At 35.7% G+C, this 19,477-nt stretch overlaps 1 protein-coding gene across 1 annotated transcript; it reads left to right on the top strand.

The window, feature by feature from the left end:
- Positions 1 to 18,662: 18,662 nt before the first annotated feature.
- LOC124327685 lies at positions 18,663 to 19,477 on the top strand. The gene is made up of 2 exons (XM_046786684.1): positions 18,663 to 18,881; positions 18,956 to 19,477. The coding sequence occupies exons 1-2, from the start codon at positions 18,663 to 18,665 to the stop codon at positions 19,475 to 19,477; spliced, it is 741 nt and encodes a 246-aa protein (XP_046642640.1).

Here is a 19,477-nt window from a genome sequence, read left to right as displayed (position 1 = left end):
TCAAACTACTTGCAGTTTTATTACGCAAACTAATAAAATCTTACATTTCCTATCAGTAATAACAAGTTAATGAAAACATACATAATTATTAAAAAATAAAATTATTCATCATAAAATGCAGAGTAGTACTGCTGTCTGTATTGTTGTGGTATAAACCGATTACATACACCTTCATTTGGCTTTACAACAAAAATAAAATTTATTATTCATCAACAGCAGAGTATTACTGCTCTCTGACTTCTTTTGGTATAAACCGATTCCATCCTGCTTCATATGGTTTTACAATAACAACTTTTACTTGAAATTCAATTTTCTTTGACGAGTCGTGATTCTTCATAATCTGGTCGAAGTTTTCTTCATTTACGATTATTTTTTTGTGAAATATTTCAGTACGGGAAGGAATTAAATTTCTTCGCAATGTAGTGTTTCTCTGGTCCAATGAACTGATAGCACAATTTAAAATTTAAAAAAAAACTGAACATGAAAGAAACTAGAAGATGAATTAACCATACAACAATTTTCACAGCCACTTAAACAAAAATGAATAAACCGTAATATGTAGCACAAAATAAGCAACGAACCCTTGTTTAGAAACAAGGGAAACTGACTGCTGATGAAAACAAAAATAGAGCAGAGAAAACCAAAACATAGTTGATTATATGGTTTCTAAACTGCATCCCTTCAATTACTGCCTCGAACGTCGAAATTTCTAACTTAAATTTCTACATTACGACTTGGAGAATATCTGTCTAAGTATTACAAATAAATATTCCGAATACCATTTAATATACATGTTCCATAAGAGCTCTTGAAACCGGGAGGAACAACGGTGGTGCCGTAGTGGCCTGCCTCAGCATACGCTTCAGCCTGACAGGCCAAATCCCTATCCCGTGGCTCCACCATTCATCTCTTCCACCATGGTAAAAGCCTAATTGACTTTACGAACTGTTTTGACTAATTTTTTTTTCTAATGTTTAACAGGTTCAAAATGCAGGAAAAGTTGTCTATCAAGTTCAGTGCATCCGTCTGGAAACAAAAAACAAATGAAGAACAAATTTCTTCTCGGAGCGACACTTTATTTCAAACAAAGGGATAAAGGATAAAACATAATGGAATTTTTTTGTGACACTTAAAGATGGGTAATAATTCAATTAATTTCGTAAGTTGTTGGCAGCCGATTGAATGTGTGTATTTTTTTTTTATTGTTACTGATCTGACAAACACCTGGTAGAGTTGATTAATATAACGCGCCAATATAATGCAATTATTACTTCTAGCATCTATTACTGATTCTAAACATAAGAAATATCAGATAAATTAGTAATAATAAGGTTCAAAGGAACATGCCAAAGTTTCCACTCGTTTCCTCTACGCACAAATTAAACCAAAAATTAGATGACAGTTGTGGTTTAACTGTAGGAAAAATATAAAGGAAATTTCTAAAAAAGTTAAAAATATTAAAGAAGCACTAATTTGATGTTTCACCTTTTAATTAATGTAGTTCTGACATAATAGAGATTGAGTATACACGGGACTTCCGGATAGACAAGATATAAAAAGAAAACACAAAAATCAACAAATGAAACCCGTATTTGCGGCAGCAGCACGCTCTGAAACAGTAAGGTAAGTAACCAGCTTGTGAAGGAACAACAAATCGTCGGCCGGAAAACAAAAACAATAATAAAAAATAGATGTAATTGGAAAAACATGGAAAAGAGGAAAAGAGATGAAGATTACTCTGCCGAGAAGCGCCCCGCCTACGGTGTTGAGAGTCAATCACGACGGAGGTATTCAAAAATCTCAATCGTCACTTCGTGGAATCTCTTTGTGCTTTCCCTGGCGAAGGTGATCGCTAGAGGCATACTACATACTTCCACTCCGTTTGTCGCCATTACTTTCACTACTGCCAATCGCAACAAGGGCAGTCCACAGTCGACTTATCAGCTGTAGAGAAACAGAACGTTGTCGAAAGTAATATGGGGTTTAATCCGAGCCAGACAGTGAAGGAACAAAGCGTGGTGGCCGTAGCGATGGGCCAACTTCCAGATGTTGACCAGCGATTTGAAACCAGCTTCCGTGCATTAAGTGTCGGGAACGACAACGATGAACGAAAAGCATATCATGTCCACAAACAAGTCGTACGGGACGTCAATGATTTCCTAGACGTTTCCCTGAAGTGGAAAGTCGGAGGAGTCGTCAAATTTAATCGCGGGCGGAAAGCAGGGACCGCAAGCACACAAAAAAAGCCGCGTGTGCCTTGTAGGTCTCGCCAACACACCACATTATACACATAAAGAAGCATAAACACAACGATCCATACATATTTTTGTAATAATGCATATAGTTATATCATATAACTATATGATATCATATGATAGTGCCAATTTTTCGGCTGTAGTTTAATTAGCTCTCGCGATGTCGATGCGAGAAGCCGCGCATAAAAATTCGGTGGACGATCTCCATGGGTCAGTGTTTGTCGTATATTTTATTCGTTTTTTAAAATGGAACTGCTCGTACAAAACTTTCGCAACAACGTTACAATTTCGTACCCGTATCACACAAAAAGAAAGGAGATAAATTATGACACATTGTTGAAGAATACATTGAAAAACACAAAGACAAAAAGCCAAAAAGAAATGCTGTAGCAATTCGACAAATACAGTAAGTGGCTTCATCTTTTTTGCTGCTGGTGTTGAGTTACATGTGCATCTCTCTCGTGATAGTGCCCTCCTCTTGATCCGTACAAAGGTGTAGTTCTCTCCGTCCTTACAAATTGAAATGACAGACGTCATTAGGGTAATTGGTCAAGTAGCATTTGATGGACTCGCAGGAAAACAGACTGTGTGAGATCAAAGCGCATTGTTAAATTTTGATGGATTATAAAAATTCGAAGACATCAAATAAGCTGAGAGGGAACTTGTTGGATTAGGCGGATTTTTCGATGACGCCCATAATTTATGATGTAGCATGTATGATCTCGTACGGGATCAGACGTATGTTTTTCACTACGATCTCAAAGTAGTTTTTTGAAGGAATCACAAACTTGGGTGGATGTTTACAATAACCAGTTGTTACCTTCAACGACAGCCTTTTTTGTAGTCAGGCCAATAACGGCAAATTTTTTCCATCAATTGTGTTTTAATTTGAAAATAAAATGGAATGAAGTAACAGACCAATTGCTAATTTTTTTTCATATTTCAGTGACGGGAATACCTCCAAAAGAACATGCGTTGCCAAACAAACAAAGTGAATTTTAGATTACCACAATTGGTATTGTTCAAAGAATTGAATTTTTCAAGGAACCAGATGGTGTTTTTTGTCAAAATCCTGGGCAATTTGCGTCAACCGACATTCTCAAGCTAATGAACAACAATTGTATAATATGTTCGCACAACGGACTGTCCGTAAAGTCCAGAAAAAATGAATGGAGGTTACCAAAGTTGTTTAAATTAACAACAACGTGTCAAATTTTTGTTGTTGTGTTTGTTTCGAGAAGCAGCTCATATAAGCCAATTTCGGAAAAAGTATTTGAAAATTTGAGAAAAACCGTCGCTGAAAACGAAAAGTATTTAATTATTACAATTTTTTTATTACAACAACACTAACTTCATTCAACTTCTAATTATAGGCAGATTTAATATTTTCTAAAAATGAAAACAAATTTGGATTACTAAATCCATGTTATTGCGAAAATTGGTCACTGTGGTTTAATCTCAATCAAATTTGGCTGAATGCAACAGAAATGTTCTAGACGGGAAAAAGAACAAATACATCTCGTCAAACAACATGGCAAAGCTTTTTCATTTCTACAACTCATACGTCTCTTCAATGGTTGACAACGTTTCAACTCACCGGGAGAATTGACTGTCAATCATGAATTTATTTTTATTTCCTTAACATACTTTTCAATCAAAATTTAATTTAATAACTACTTTCAATTTCTTTCATTTAGGTTCGTAATCTTTACGACCTTAAAAGAGGTGGAATCGAGCAATGTAGAGTAATTTACATGTCTCACGGAGTAAACATTAGTTATAATGAAAACTACCTGGTCAACAAACAGAAAGTAAGCAAGGGTGTAAAAAAAACTTCATCGTGTTCTCCGGGGACAAATTGCTGCAACGGGCAGAAATTCTTGAACGGGATCCTTCAAATTTTAAGCCAACGATCTCTAAGCCAACTATAGATGGATATCTTTCCGGAATGGTGGATGGTATGTTGATGTCAATGTTATAAAATTTAAAAAAAAAATTGATTTTGTTTGTGCTATAGAATCTATAAGTGGTATGTTTAGAAACAGAAATTATCGGAAATGGCAAAACACTGCATCTGAAACCGGATGTGAAGTAAGCGATGAAGAGGACAGTGATAATGATGTGGCACCAAATCCTACCAAAGACCTTGTTATATTGTCTGATTGTGCGCCTACATCCGACAAGGAACTAACGGGGACAAGTGGAGAAGGAAAATGTACCGAACAAACTCCCAACTCCTCCGCCATACGCAAATGAAGCTCCTCGTCCAACACCATCGTACATTGCCAACCAGACCACTCCACTACCAATGGAACGCCTGGTTACAAATCCATCCTACACGGCTTTCCCTCATTGCCACAATTACAACTCCAACGACGACTTCCAATTCAATTTTGAGACCTTTGGAAATCATCCTCAACAACTACAACACCACCAGGAGGAAGTAAATCCCATCGCCGATCTTAGCCAAGTTGAACAGCCGGAATTTGCCAAAGAACAAGAGTTTTCTCAACAGCAACTGAAATTCACACAACAGCCACCAGAATTCCCCAGAGATAAGGAGATGGCTTACTCTGTATAAAGTCCAGCAGTCGACATTTTGCCCCCTCCCAGTCTCAGACGACGAATTCGACTGCGCTGCTCCTTTCGGCTAGCTCTAAATAAAATAAAAAAATCGCCCATTTTATGTTGTGTTCTGGCTTCATCCTTCTAGCCACCTAGCGGTAGATATTTAAAATTCGACGACCAAAGCTCTTTTAGGACCATATTTTTTCGTTTACAATTGATTTTCTTAGCTATTATTGATTGTTTTTCAATGAATGCTTATCTAACAGCATAACCTGTTATATTTCAAGTTCATATATCTAAAGGTGCATGTCCTAAAACAGCTTTTAGTTTGTACGTTTTCAACATCATCAGCTTGGTGGCTAGGAGGATGAAGATAGAACACAACATAAAATGGACGATTTTATTTTAAAATTTCAACCATTAATGTCTCGGTAAGTAAGCCGCAGATAATAAAACAGTTTTAAAAAACTGTAGAGGAAAGCTAGATCTATATTTGTAGAAAATTTGATCTTTTAAAAACGATTTTGTTTGGCAGAAACCTGCTATTCAAAACCCGAAAAATTTCGCGATTTTTGGCTACCCCATGTTAGTTTTTTATTTATGTCTTAAAAACTATTTAGCTACGAAATCGCCGATTATTCCATTCGATTTTCCGAAAAATTTCGCTTCGAGTGATCTATATTGCGACCGGCTCAGATTCCTAGTCACGATTTCCTAAAAATAAAAAACCCTAAAGCTGGCCTGCTTTGGCCTGCTTGAGTCATAGACTCGTTGTTAATGCTAAATTTTTGCCTCAAAAGGTTCACTAATCGAGGAAAAATAGACATACTATTTGTTTTCCGGAATTGTTGCATGCGTTACTGGTTGCTGCAGAGAAAGACCGAACTCCCAAGAACGCATGCTTCACCATGCAGGCACACGTAACCCATTGTGGTGATAGGGTAGACTCTGGTAATAAATTTATATTGTTGCCTTTGCGGTCAAAAGTTGTAATCTTTTTTTTGCCTCTCGCAGGACATTATATTTGCCAAAGTAGAGGAAACGATGTAATTATACGTCTTTTTTATGAACAGGTCAGCACTGTACTATTTTGGAACCACCATACCGCTCGGCCTACCTTTTATTTTTCGTAAGAAAATGTGTATATCTATTTGTAAATTGAAGAAAAATGAGATTTTAATATGTTTTTTTTTTCATTTATTGAAATAAAATGGTACGGGACATCACTCATCATCTTTGAAAATTATAGTGTTAGAATGATGAATTGCACAAATTTAACTGACTGATTTAATGGGCCAGTTTTTCCGCTCGCCACAATTTTTCAAAAGATATGATAAGCTTTTTTTTTGCACTGATTGTTTATTCCTTTTTAAATGGTAAGAGTGATGGGTCAGCACATTGAGAAGTGGGTCAGTCCACGCGAAATCTGCCGATCGATTGCGCCGTCAAAATTGGGATTCGATTCATTTTTTGGGTTGGGTAAAGATGGGTCAAAAAAAGTGATTCTGAAATTTTCAGAATTATCGCTTGAACAGTTTAGGAGATATTTAAATTTAAATTTATTTTTTTTTTATTTTGCCGTGAAGTGAAAAAAATAAATTACTTTGTTTTTCTGTGATTGCGACTTTATTTTTCATTATAATTTTATTAAACCAAAACCAATCGACGTAACATTAAATTTTACGTCGATCTTACACATTTATTTTTATTTTTAAGAAATATTTTTATCGCAATTTGAAAAAAAAAATCTAAAATGGTCACACTTTAAAAATTAATATAAAATAAAACTGAAAATTAAAAAAAACAACGAATAATTTTCCGATGAACAAGACATATGTTTACCCCAATCAAAAAATTGGGAGGGTGTGTTTTGTTAATCGTGAGATATATAGCAGTTTAGAAACATAAATTCTCGTGTTTTGTGCGTGTTTTTCCATCGCCCCAAGCCATTTCGCTCCCTTTCGGTCGGCCATTTTGGAAGGGGGAGTTTTTCTCCAACTCATAGTAAAAACGACCGAGAGACTTAAGTGACTAGCAGAACAAAAAAAACCCTCTGCAGTGTAGTATTCGAAGTTTTTCATTTTTCACACTGTGTTACGACTTTAGAGATGTATACCATTCGAATTTTATGGAATGGCTGACAAAAATTCGGTAAATCAGTGTTCGGTGGGTCAGCATGTTAAATCACAATGTTATTCTTCCAAATTTGTGCCAGAAGACTTCAGTTTATCTACGTTTGACGATCTTTACGAAGACACGCGCAAAACAGTTCAGTTTAGAACCAACATGAAAAGTATAACTTCTATTTGTCTTCACCACAAAACAACATACACAAATCATTTTCGTGTATATTTGTCAGAAAAGAAATCTAACAAATGTAGCAACCCACAAGGCATTCATTTGCCGAAGAAGCGACCCAATGTTTCGTGTTCCAAAACAATAACATAGAATTTTTGCGAAAAATTTCTTCGAAGAGAAGTGATATTCATGTCTATCCTGGACAGCAGTTATGCGTTACTTGTTACAAACAGTTATTGCAGATTAGTAACGAAAACGAAGTGAAATTGTCTACAACAAGTGAATCCAGTTCAAAATTAGGAGATTTAGAGTCTGTTTTGCAAGAAATTGTTAGCGATGATGCTTTTTCAAGTCCATTAACTTCTCCTAAAAAACACCTTTGGAAATAAAAATTAATAACAAATAATCTAAGTGTGACTCCTATAACGATTGAAACAAAGCGATCCAAGGAACGTCGAAATCCTTATATTGCCAAGAAAGCGGAGCAAGTGAAGAACGTGTTCATATTACTCCACAAAAATCACATAGATGATAGTTTAGTTACACTTGTTAGACTACACTTCTCAAATGTGCGAAATAAGACAGAAATGCATTGAACTAAAAATGGAAGGGAAAGTAAAAGAAGTAATTAGTTTTTTTACTTTAGCACATGTGTCATGGAGTAAAGAAGTTACTGCTGATTATTTTTTCTGTGACCGTCTCTGAAGTGAAACGTACCCGTCTATTAAAACAAGAAAAGGGAATACTTGCCGTAACAGACCCCAAAAGAGGTAGAAAGATTTCTCCAGAGGAAATTGATATTGTCCAGGAGTTTTATCTATCAGACGAATTCTCCAGACTTATGCCTGGCATGAACGATTACATATCTGTCAGATTGCAAGATGGATAGAAGTAAACAAAAGTTCAAAAGCGGCTATCATTACTTAACATTGAAGAATTATTCTTCAAGTTTAAAGAGTATAGCTTGAATAAACTTTGCATGAAGTGCTGCAGCAAATCTAAATTCTATGAACTACAACCGAAGCATGTTATTGAAGTTGGAGCTGCTGGCACCCACAACGTGTGTGTGTGCGAAAGACACCAAAACATGAAACTGATGCTCGACGCTATTCATGGCAAAACAGAAAAGTATTATCTAATGAATCTAATTGTTTGTGATGTTCATTACTATGAATGTATGTTGAAAAGATGTGTTAATTGTCCTGGTACGAATGCATTGCTTGAATATCTTATGACAACTATACCAAACGATTCAATAATTAAATTTAAAAAAGGGAGTCAACAAATCGTACTATGTCGCACAACATCGAACTACCTAGTAATGAGTTTGTCACATTATTGTTTGCCAAAATCGATAAATTGAAAAGTCATCATTTTATCTCCAAATCTCAATCAAGATTCAGTCGTGAATTAAAATCTAACTTTCCTTTGAATCAATGCCTTTTGCAAGGGGATTTTACCCAAAACTACTCAATGTTGAGTCAGGATTCCACGCAGTCTTCTTTGGTTCCCCCGCCACCTCAATGTGCATTGCATACCTTTATTGCGTACATAAATGTATACGGTAAAATCATTTCACATAGTATGTGTGTTTTCTCAAATGACATGACTCATAACACAGTTGCTGTACATACTTTTTTAAAACCTGTCATCAAACCAATTTTTCTTATTTGTCCCACCCTTGAAAAAATAATCCATTTTACGGACGGGGCTGCTTCTCTATACAAAAAATTCAAGAATTTCAGCAACCTATTATGCCACTTGGAAGACTTTAAAGTTGCAGGGGAGTGGCACTTTTTTGCCGCAAGCCACGGAAAAGGCCCTTGTGATGGCATAGGAGGAACGTTGAAGAGGCTTGCAAGAAGAGCTAGTCTCCAGGAAACAGCAAACATTCAAACTCCGGAATCGTTGCATAATTGGTGCCATACTAATGTAACAAACATTCATTCGTTCTACGTACCATCATCTGAGATAGAAGAAACTGAAAAATTATTGGAAAACAGATTAAATCTGCTAAGCCAATTCGTGGCACGAAATCATTCCATTCGTTCGTTCCTGTCGACGCATATTCATTGGAGGCTCGCGTAATATTATGTTCCGACACTTTTAAATCTTTTGTTTTTATTCCACTCCCAACATTTTTATCTTTTAACTATCAAGATGTTCAAGTCAACTCTGTAATCGCCGTTGCATATAAAGATGGAAAATGGTACTTATCGAATGTCGTTGAGAAAAATGATGCTGCTTTCGAGTTTAAGGTCCATTTTTACAAGCCGTCAGGTGAAGACTCAAGAACCACTGGTTTCAAGCTATCAAAGGCAGAGAACACGGCTATTGTTCCAATAAAAAATGCTATACAAATAACGAAATCATTTCAGTTTTATTTTATATTAATTTTTAAAGTGTGACCATTTTAGATTTTTTTTTTCAAATTGCGATAAAAATATTTCTTAAAAATAAAAATAAATGTGTAAGATCGACGTAAAATTTAATGTTACGTCGATTGGTTTTGGTTTAATAAAATTATAATGACAAATAAAGTCGCAATCACAGAAAAACAAAGTAATTTATTTTTTTCAGTTCACGGCAAAATAAAAAAAAAATAAATTTAAATTTAAATATCTCCTAAACTATTCAAGCGATAATTCTGAAAATTTCAGAATCACTTTTTTTGACCCATCTTTACGGATTTACCCAACCCAAAAAATGAATCGAATGCCAATTTTGACGGCGCCATCGATCGGCAGATTTCGCGTGGAATGACCAAAGTGCCAAATTAATTTAAAAAAAGCAAAGAAAGTTTCAGGAAAACAAATCACAATGTAAGGATTGCTTAATACATAGTAAGAGTCTTTGAATGAATGAGAATGTGAGGCGTCTTATTTGGATGACAAAACACTTGAAAAGTTAAATGAAATTCAAATTGATGAAGAGAAAATTTTAGGAAGATAAGATTACGGCCAAGTTTTTCTTGGTGATTGGAATGGCAAACGAATGGCTTGAAAGCAAATCAAATTTTAACAAATCAAACGACAAAAACAAGAGGAAGTGCTAACATTGCTGGGACCTGACCATCTGAATGCCGTTTAACTGTTGCACGTCGAGAATGACCCAAAGCATATGCCAAAAATTCAATCGGCATACATAGCCAAAAAAATGTTTTCAAATCTTAAAAACACGGTTTGTTAATGAAAATGAAAATAAATTTATTTCGATTCCAGTTAACAGTTTTAAGCACAATACGTTATTGGTATACGTTTTTTCTACATTTAATATTTCTAATAGAAAACATTTCGTTTGTTTATAGTAAACATAATTGCAAATGTAGAAAATGAATTCATGTTTTTTCAAGTGGACAGTTATAAACACAGCATGTTATTGTTATCGCTTGACGTTTTCATAACCATTGGAAAAAGAGGTAACAATCGCATCCAAGTAAAATTTACATCCACTTCAAAGAAAAGGGGGAAAGAATTAGAGAAAAGGAAAAAGTATAAGAGAAGGAAAAAAGTATCAAAGAAGAAAATGATAGAGTAGAAGGCGAACGATATAAGAAAAGGTAAAAATCTTAAAATTTATTTGTGACCAATTATTAACTTGAAACAATTGTAATCAATTCTAATCAATGAAATTAACACAAACAATTGTTATTTTTTCAAGAAAAAAATTAAATAAACCAACCAGTAACACTAACACTGGAAAGCATGAAGGATGAAGATGAATTTATTCAAGAACTTCATCTTAGCATGATGGAATGGATTTCATCTTCTCGTCCAGTTTGTTGGGTTCCGTCGAGCAGTTTGATCTGGTAAGAGGGGTTGACCTCATAAACAACCCATTGCGGATTGACCGTAGTTTTAGGCATCCTCTGTGACTGTCACCTCGACACCTTCATGTTCAACTCAACAACCTAGTCCGGCGTAAAAAAGAGGCCTTGAAAAATTGCATCAAATTATGATACATTGGGATTTTTAGTTCCAATGGGATTGATAGCAAAAACCTTGATGCAAGATATTTTGCGATCTGGAATCGAATGGAACGTTGAGCTCTCGTCGTCGCTTCTTGTTACTTGGAAGCGATGGGTTCTCTGATCTCCCCACCATGTAAACTTAAAGAATCCCTCGCTGTTTTCATCAATGATACCATAGGATTGACAACAAAAAAGTTAGTTTCTAAGTGACCTAGTAAGAGAGTAAACTAATCCTTTGGCAATTGGGTTATAATTGGTAAGAATCATCATCATAAAGATGGTAGCAATAAGTAGTAATGTGTCTTGAGACCAATGGCCTTCGATTTCAACGTTATTGACAGTATGTATGTTTATTATTATTTTTTTTTTACTTATATTTTTTTTCCAATTCTCACTCGTCAACCATTTTCTATGTCTTCACAATAATCTGATACACCAGACAGTACTTCTTGTAAATCTGTCACTAGCACAGATAAAGAGATTGAAGAAGTAGTACCTCAAGAACAAGTGATTTACATCATACCTCACGAAAAAGATCCTATAGTTTTTGATAAAGGGACACCAACCAAGAGATGGTGCATGCAAAATGTTCATAAACAAACTGCAACTGCCATCTCTGCTGAAAAACCTACCTTCATCATACAAACTTCCAAACCTTTTTATACAGGATCTCTTAAACAATCCAACTTCCGTTATCATCTTGAAAAACAAGTCTCACATTCTTTGAGAGGTAAAAAACTTTGAAAAACTAAATCTTACAATCTTCTGCTTTTGAGTTCAGCTGAATCGCACTTGTCAAAATTAAAATCACTTGAGCACCAAAACGTAAGTACGCGTACTGCTATTATCAATAATGGAATATTGTACTTTTTATTTCCAGAATGACTTAATCTTCCATTTACAGAAAAAATACAGAGGAGAAGGAGTGAGTTTATGGGGAACTCAGCGAGTGGCAGACCAAAAGCAGTAAAGTATAAAAACGTCGGCCCTACAGCCACACGTGAAACAAATTGTGACTGTTTTGCTGAGATTTTAAATTAAATTGTTTGACACATTTCATTTGATCTGGTGTTTTTAGCGTTTCTCCCCAAATTTTAGAAATTGTCTCCCCTCATTTCCCCTCGTGCAGAGTTATCGTCAGTGTTCCTTACGTCAGCCAAAAATACTGACGTAAAAAAACCTCCAAGTCATACGTCACGGGATTATCTCCCGTAAAAAGTCAACGTCAAACGCCAGCGAAAAAAATCTTATGTCAAAAGTCATGACTTAAGTCACTCAAACGTCAAATTTCCATTTTGCATTACTTTATTTCCATCTAAATTTGTTCAATATACTACTTGAAAGACATTTTTAGCAATACTAACATTTCAAGTAATATATCCGAAAGCCTATTCCTTCGCACTGTGAGCACTAAGGCTGCCTCAAGGAAAGCTCAACAGGAGCACTAGAAGAGATGACCGTATTGTACTTAATAAATAGATTCTTAATAGCTGAATATCTGTCCAGCATTTCGATACTAGTTTCCGTATCTCTTAAAAAAAATCAACTTCGTCCGGCTTGGTTAAATCACTAGGTCAAAAATTTAGAAAGTCTTCTGTAAGAGAAGCAGAACTTTTGTCGCTCACTGGTGACACCGTATTGCTCAGTAATTGCTTGAGCTGGATTTTGCAATTTCTCTTCTTTTCCTAGTCTTTAATCCAGTTAGATTGTAAAAAGGGATGGGTAAGTGCGGCGAAAACTGCTAATTGGTCGTCAAAAAACCTGGAAAATATAAGAAAAAGAAACCGCCATAAGCCGTATATAAATATTCAATTATGGTCCTTAACTCAGATCAATCGACGAAATGATCCGGTCGCAAATAGCTCCTAGATTACGGAAAACTCTCTGTTTCAATTGATTTTTGTCCTAAGAGGGTAGAGGTAGAATAACTCCCAATCAAAGAAAGCACTAATTTTAACCCTGTAAAATATCGAGCACCGCTGCAAGAGGCTTCATCACTAGCATGTACTCAATCAAGAGTTCAATGTCTTCCTTGGTCAGAAGTGGCAATCCAAGCAGACTGAATAGAGTGTTAGCTTTCTCCAAACTTTTATAATGAGTGAGGAAAGATGAAAGGCTGTCAAAGGTGGTGTTCCACCGTGTAGCACAGGGAGTCACAAGGACCACGCCTAAATTCAATTTTAAGTTTCAATTATTTTTATTTTTTATTTTTATATAAATGAATAAATTAAAGAGCAAGAATGATTTTACAGACCAAAAGCTTCTTTTGACTGCTCAGCTGCTATTATTGAACGACCAATCTTTGTTCCATAAAGCTGTCATTTTATTCATTGCTTTCCTGAGTGCATAACTTTTTGGGAGTGACCTGATGTCAAAATTGATTAGACTTTTGTCGGAACTGGCGATTAGATTGACTGTATGAGAAGCGCGTCTAAATAAGAAAAGAATCAATTAGATTAAAAATTGGAATAACTACATTAAAATTGATCAACCTTATATATGAGCTGGAAGTATGATGGGTGGATCACAATCTTCTGTTTGTAGAATAGCATAAGTTTCATTAGTACGGGAAGCAGCTTCGCTTACATCGATCAATTCTTCATCCTCGTCGTCATAAATTTGCCCCACCAAAGCTATAACAGCATCAACGTCGCTATCTTCTTCGAGTAAAAGGAGGTTTTTTGCGGCTTTTTTCGACATTTCAGCCTAAAATAAAATGGAGATGAAGACGGTCAGTAAATTTTCGAAAAAAGAATAATAAAAACATGCTTACTGAAAATTTCTTGAATGCCTTTAAGAAATTTTAACCATTGTCTGTTACTATTTGATGCACTTTGGTGTGCAAAGCAAATTCATCTAGAATGCCATCAATCATTTTGGCAATTTTGTCCTGTGTGTGGGACCCTTATTCAACAAGGGAATTGATGAGTAAAGAGAAAGCACAAGAAAAATTGAAATTGGACAAACATTTTACCTTCAAATATCTTGCAGGCTACACCTGCCGATTTTCTCTAAATTTTTCCAGTTTCATCAGTAACTAGCCAATTGGCCGTTACCCCCATAAAACTGCGCTTGGTCGAACCCCAGATATCGGCAGTTAAACAAACTTCGGTTACCGAATTAAATTAACACCTCAGGTGTCAAAACTATCAAAACTTATCGTATCATCCTAAATTTGTATTTGGTTAGTGTTTTTTGTGTTCCTCACTGGGTTTTTCATTTTTTGTTAGTTCGCGGGTATTTATGGTGATGCGAAATTTGCACGAGGGAAGAAAACGAAGTTTAGTCAAAAAATCTTTACTTTACTTTAAATGTTTATGATAATGAGCTAACGCAGCTCTTTATTTTAAAACCGATCCCATCTTTTTAGCTTCAACCGTTCGGTACTTATGGGCCACCAAAGTAGCCCTTTTTCCATAAGGCTCTACGGGGTGTTCCCAAAATTAGGCTAGGTCTAAAAACTTCCAAATTAGAAATTTTAGTTGAATTTCCTTAAACCTAACCCCAATGACTGCGTCAAAAATAATTTCGTCACTTTATTTTTGTCGGAAAGATGGTTCTCTCGCGCGTTCCCAAGTTTAGTTAGATAGGCTAACTTTAATTTCATAAAGCAAAAAATTCATGCGCTTTGACACAACCAGCGAAACCATCCTAGGCCCAATGACAACATATTACGTGTTTCACATCGTATATTCGAGTACTCATCGAAAACTTAAATGCACTGCTGTTCATTTAGTCCAGCATGGTAATTGGTGTAAAGGACGAATAGACACAAGGCTGCTTTTCCTTCGTGGCCTTTGCGGAACTGGTGAAAAAATTCGAGCTGAAAGCAACTCTTTGGAAAAAAATCAGAAACATGGGTGAAAATATATTATTTTGATTTTTTTCTGTATTTTCCTATCGCTAATTTTACATATCAATTTTGCATGAATTTTTACTGGTGTCTACGTTTTTCTTGTTTAATCAATACATAATTTGCTGAAATTGTGTGGAATACTTCTTTTAAGAAACGATCTCCAACTCAAATTAATCGTCCAAAATACCCCTTTTTTCCGGAAAAAGTTTTCCGACAAGAATCCAGAAGGAGACACTCAAAAAATCCGGAATAGGTCTATCCTGTCAAGAATCGAAGGCGATTGGCAAAACATGAGTTAAGGGGGGGGGGATTGATTTATTTTCTAAAACAAAACAATTTGTATGCTGGGGATGTGAGATTATGGGGAAAAACCGGAGGTGTCCCAAGTGGGAATGGTCTCCACTACAGGCACGTAAGAATGATCTTCGATAAACTAGTGAAAGGACAAAACCAAAGGGGTGGGTGGGAAATTTTTTACTACTGGAGAAAAATATGGCAGTGCATAAGGCTCCTGAATTAAAACTTTATGTCAACGTAAAAGTCAAAGGATGACTTATGGAATGTATAAGTGTAACTGATTGTTTTGATAAGTTTTGTTAAGAGAATTAAACTGAAACAGACTAGTTGGCACAGGGATGTGTCCAGTACTTTTCTTTCAGTAACGTTGTATTGGTACCGTTACTTTTACGTTCTGGTTTGGCGAAAATTTTTTCCACCAGCACTGAATAGACGTTCAAATAAAGCCGATGATGGCAGAGCAGCATTGTATCTCATATACATCTTCTCCATTGTAGAGTAAATGTTCAAACTCTTGGTTTCTGAGCTTTCATCCGCCAAATATAGGTCGACTTCATTTGACTCTGTGGATTTCTTGTTCTTTTTCAACTTTTAAAGAAGACCTTTCTCTTATTTTGTTGGGATGAAAGATTAAAATCGCTATCTGTGTCAGAAAGAAAACATAATCTTTGTCTAAAAAAACAAATGTAAGAAAATGACAAAATGACGTACCGTTCTTCATTGTTTTTATCTTTGAAGGAAAAGGAGAATTAAACAAGGAGATCTTTATATTCCTGTTCATCATATTCTTAAATAAAGGATGTCTCGTATTGAGGATTTATCATTGCCGCACTCTTCGGGTCATTATCCTAAAAAATTCTTAAAATCTTGATTTAATTAAGTTGTTGATAGTAATTACGATTGGAATACAGTTTTAGATATCTGATTTGTATATCGAATCCTCCATTTTTAAAAAATTTTAAAGTCGGTAGGAGGTAGCCAACATTCACCTTTTGGTCGGCTTGCAAGGTATCAAGGGCTTCTGAGAGTGGTCTCATAACTTTTACGCACTCTTTTATGAATTCCTCCTCCACAAGAACAAAAAATATTCGATCTTAAAATGTCCAGACTTTTTTCAATTCTTTACTCTTATGGTTGATGAAATTTCTCCTTCGTAAAAGGGAACTGTTCTTTTCTAAATGTCTATATCTTCCTCCACCTTTGATATGCAATCTGGCGTATTATAAGTAAAAAATTAAAATAATTAATGCATCACCTTTTAGTTAACAAATGTTGACAAATGTTGTAGTTCATTGCATCTCTATTAATCGGGACACCATTTATTACGTCCATACAGCGTTGTTTAATGATTCTTGCCTTGAAAAACGGTGATTCGAAATAACTTTCAACCTATGGAACTTTTTAATTTAAATGAAAAAAATTTATTTTAAATGATGTATTAGCTAATAAATTAAATAATATAGTGATATATTTCTATGAATCTCAACCTTATGGACTAAAGTTTAACGTGGAATCCCATAATCTAAAGCAGCACCAATTAGGGAACTCCCATTCGTAACTGCATTCAATGCTTCTTCAACGATGATGTTTTTGCTATTCGATTCATTTTTGATTATGTTTCTATTTTTTAGCTAAAATGATGTAATTGTCAATTTAAAACGACGATATTTGAATGAATATTATAGTAATACTTACTGCATTCCATAAAGTTGTGTGATTTATTGTGTGTTTTGCTGCAGCCACAGTTGGTTTGATTCCATTTTCAATATCATGCACTGCTTTCTCTGTGTTTTCCAAGTTATTTGAATTTTTCTCTACTTTTCTACAACAAATGTAATACGTAAAATACAAATGCTTTTACAATCAAATTTGTTTCTAATAATTTGTTAGTCTATACCTTTAGAAGTGTTGTTGTTTCCTCGGAGTTTGTTAATGTTGAATGTGTTTCAAAAAACGAAGAACTGCAAGCTATCTTGCTTGTAATTGCTGTGGAGGAAAGTCATTTTCATTTCTTGAACTAATTTAAAACGGTATCCGTTGGTGTAATCTTGTTTTAAAACAATCGGCATAAACCCCTTTGTAACAAATCAGCGAAATAAAATAACAACGTGCAAAAAGTATTGGCTAATTGAACTTGTAAGCAATTGTTGTTTTATGGGAATTATAGTATTTACCATGAGCAAAACAATTCCACAATCAAAGCTATAGTGTCTGTTGTGGAAGTTTTACTTGGATTTCACTTTTCCACGTTGTTGGATGTTTTTTTCCAAAAACCATGTAATCATGAATAACTCATAACTCTGTAGCATTTCCATGTAACACACCATTTCTTTATCTTTGACTAAACTTTCATATAGTTTGATTTAAAGGGTCTTCATGTTGATAGCTACTAGTGTTTCTACCAGAATCATTGGCACTTAGTGTCACTGGCACTGGTCAGAGGTTACTTTTTTTTGTAGGTTCGGTTAGACAATGAAATGGTGTTTGCGTGTTATAGATGGATCCCCAAAAAGGAAGTAGCCAACTATTATGGCTACTTCCAAAAACAAGTTTTAATACCCTCAGTCAAAAACCAAAATTTTTGGGAACACGGCGAAAATCAGATTTTTTACATAAGCTTTTCTTGCGCGTTTCCAAACTTTTGATATGTACTGTATGTTATAATTTAGTTTATTTCATGCTGTTGGGTTCGGATTAAACGGAACATGGAAAACGGGGTAAAACAGGTATAGCCAGATCAACGTTATTTCCAAAAAACGCCCCCTGGCAACAAAAACAAGGAAAAATGATCGAAAAAACTATTTTTATAGTATCTCCACTCCTACTTTATAAAATAAATAAAAAGACAGCACTTCTGAAAGGAAAATGAATCTCCTATTCAGTGAATAAATAATGCATTGGTGAAAACTTTTCACCAATGCATTATTTAATAAATATAACTAAGCCGTTGCAGAGAAAATTGATGTTCCATTTTACCCCTGGCTCTGTGCCGTTTAACCCTAATTTTTTTTTTCGTCATTTTATTATGTTTGCATTTCTTCACATAAATATTAAAATGATTCATCGAAAAAATAAAAAAAAATATCAAGTGTAAATAAATGCCAGGGAATCACCCCTATACTTTTATTTTTTCATAATTCTTATTTTTGTTTAAATGGCAGCTTAAAGAAAAAAATTTCCCATATAGCCCCGGTCTATCCTACTTTCCATAGGACTCTTGATATAAGATGATAGGACTCCATAGAATTATCTTGATAGAAATGTTTTTTTTTTTACTGGAACACAATGATAATAATGAAAAAGATGCCAGTAATGACTACTGCCTTAGAGTGTCTGAAGTGTTCAACGATCTGCCCAACAGCAGGGGCCTCTCGAAGACATTATAGTGTACTCTGCTACTTAAGAGGAACACATCGCCATGGTGCGAGCCTTATTTGCTCGCGCAGCAGCTCACAACGTGCTGGCGATCAACAACAGCAAATTTGTGTTTGCCCAGTGGGCCGTAAAATTCGGAGGATATTTCGTCGACGGTAACGGTTTCCACCCGGACCCTGAGCTCATGCGAGCCATCCACGAGTTCCAACGTCCGCTTTCCATCACCGACATCCGATCATTTTTTTACTGTGCCAGCAGGTCGGTAATTTTTCCGCCCAGCTGTCTGCAGCTTTGAATCCACTTTCCCCGCTCCTAAAAACTGGATTTGCATGGGAGAGGACGACGCAGAATGATGCTGCTTTCGATGCGACCAAAGTTCTGTTGTCAACGGTCAGTGATTTGGCGCTTTACGACCCGTCACGGCCCACCAGCATCCATGTGGATGCTTCGAGGCTCAACGGCCTCGGTTTCTTATTAAAACAGTGCGATGCTGCAAACGTGTGGCGTGTGGTTCAAGCCGGGTCTCGCTTCTTATCGAGCGATGAAAAAAGATACGTGATGATCGAACTCGAGTGTCTTGGTGCTGCTTGGGCCATGCAGAAGTGCCGACAATTTCTGGAAGGGTTGCCGACTTTTGAGCTTGTGACAGACCACAAACCCCTGGTGCCAATCTTAAACAGTTACGCGCTGGAAAAACTCGACAATCCCTACGTCCTCCGTTTGCGCCTCAAAATGCAGCGCTTTTCATTTTTCGCTCGATGGGTGCCCGTCGAACAAAAAATGGATGCCGACGCCCTGTCACGGGCACCCGTTGATCGAGAATCCACCGGTGACGAACTAGGCGAAAGGGTGCCCTAG

This window comes from Daphnia pulicaria, chromosome 2 (genome assembly GCF_021234035.1).
Source record: "Daphnia pulicaria isolate SC F1-1A chromosome 2, SC_F0-13Bv2, whole genome shotgun sequence".
Taxonomy (NCBI): domain Eukaryota; kingdom Metazoa; phylum Arthropoda; class Branchiopoda; order Diplostraca; family Daphniidae; genus Daphnia; species Daphnia pulicaria.
The sequence above is the reverse complement of the archived record's forward strand: the minus strand, read 5'-3'. Positions and strand labels throughout refer to the sequence as shown.